This window comes from Dendroctonus ponderosae, unplaced genomic scaffold (genome assembly GCF_020466585.1).
Source record: "Dendroctonus ponderosae isolate FM_Combo_2020 unplaced genomic scaffold, Dpon_F_20191213v2 Dpon_F_20191213_3, whole genome shotgun sequence".
NCBI lineage: Eukaryota > Metazoa > Arthropoda > Insecta > Coleoptera > Curculionidae > Dendroctonus > Dendroctonus ponderosae.
Window position 1 is genome coordinate 13,470,624 of NW_026018508.1, and position 1,600 is coordinate 13,472,223.

At 40.6% G+C, this 1,600-nt stretch overlaps 1 protein-coding gene across 3 annotated transcripts in view; it reads left to right on the forward strand.

Moving 5' to 3' along the window:
* Positions 1-187: 187 nt before the first annotated feature.
* Positions 188-1,600, forward strand: part of LOC109546415 (cilia- and flagella-associated protein 69-like) — a 3,385-nt gene continuing 1,972 nt past the window's right edge. Inside the window, exons 1-4 of one of the 3 annotated variants that reach the window (XM_048665094.1) lie at positions 188-738; positions 798-1,059; positions 1,123-1,312; positions 1,379-1,596. In XM_048665094.1, the coding sequence (XP_048521051.1) occupies positions 883-1,059; positions 1,123-1,312; positions 1,379-1,596 (585 nt within the window). In that variant the 5' untranslated portion in view covers positions 188-738; positions 798-882. Of the gene's footprint in view, positions 1,060-1,122; positions 1,313-1,378; positions 1,597-1,600 lie in introns of all 3 variants that reach the window. The other 2 variants (XM_048665095.1, XM_048665093.1) reach the window with 2 other exon arrangements.

Here is a 1,600-nt window from a genome sequence, read left to right on the forward strand (position 1 = left end):
GACGGAAAACATGAAATTTTGCATTAATCTTGCGCCACCCTTGCACAAAACGACGATCATTTTTCTAATTTCATAGATAACAGAAGACTCTATTTTTTCCCCTGACTTTAAAGCTGGATCCGCCCCTGTGTTGTTGGGAAAATCTAGATGACTTTTTTGAGTTGTTTGAACAAAGTAGGAAAACGTTAATCAGAAAAAATGTTGATGACCTTTTTTTTAGATGGCCAAATTCCAGTGTCGTGTCTCGTAAAGCTTTAATAAACGACGTATAACTCATTAACCGATGAGTTATAACTCGTTAACTCAGACAGCGGGAACGACTCAATAGCTTAACTCAGCACAGTGCCCAGGCCTACCGAACAGTTCAATTTTTCTTCAGTATCAAATTTGGTTTTGGTTGGGTCATTTCGACTGGTGCTGTCTCACCTGCACTCATGACTAAAGTGACTCCAACATGCAGAAATCGGGTTCACGATTACACTGCTCCAAAATTGTATAGTTTAGCTAATCGCCAGAATTTTCGGCAAAATACAGGGTGCAACAACCAAGTGTCGTGTAGGTATGTTTTAATGGATTTGCACTGTTGATGCCAAAATAGCATAAAATTGCACTTCAGTTAACCGGTAATCGTCCACCCTGTATGTATAAAATAACGGATTTTTCACTACTTTGCCGAAACTTTACTATTTTCCTGACGCCCCGTCGAAGGAAGCTGGTAGCAACTGTCTATTTTAATAAGTAAAAAATAAGACGCGCCTCAGGCGAAAAACAAGTAGTAAAACTCAGCTATTTTATAGTGTTTTGTCGAAGGTTCCCACACGAAACTATAAAAGCATATGCAAGCAACATTAGTGTATCATTCAGGCCTTAGAAGTGCTGCCGATGATCATCAAATACATGAACAGGTACATCGAACCTGACGAGAAAGACCAACTGCAAATCCCCAAGGTGATAATTTTGTGCTTGAGCTTCATATGGAACCAAATAGCATGCTGTGAAGACAATGCTGCAAAGTTTGTTAAAATGGGCGGAGTCTATTTGATTCTGGACGTTGTAAAGGAACGTAACTTAGTCTCAGAGTATTTAAAAAGTTATGTAAATCAGCAGGTTGTTAACTTTTAGGCGGGTTGTCTGCCAGTCCAACTAGTGGCGCTTGGGGCCCTAATTGATCTGTGTGAATCAACCCAATGCATTCCCTATCTAATCACGTGGAGAAAACACGGCCAGGGCATCCAATCTTTGCTCCTCCAGGTATTCCGTGATGAAAATGAGCTGCTGGACGTCAGGACAGATGAAAACGGGATAATTTCAAGTAAATTGCGAAATTGCATTGTAGTAATTTTGCCCAAACCAACACCATGGGGGTTTTCTGCTGCAGATTCTCTTCATCCATTAGTTGGGATGACGCAGTTCTACGAAACTTACTGTATGTGCCAGAAGCATGTTGGAAACGCTGCGATTGGCGATATGTTTATCAGCTGCCGACCAAAAATCTACAGTCTTTTGCAGATTTTAAACCACAAACAGAAGGAAACTGTTGAAATAGCCAACGAATTTTATAAGGTTTATGGGGAAGAGCTGTCGCTTAAAGACCAGGTTA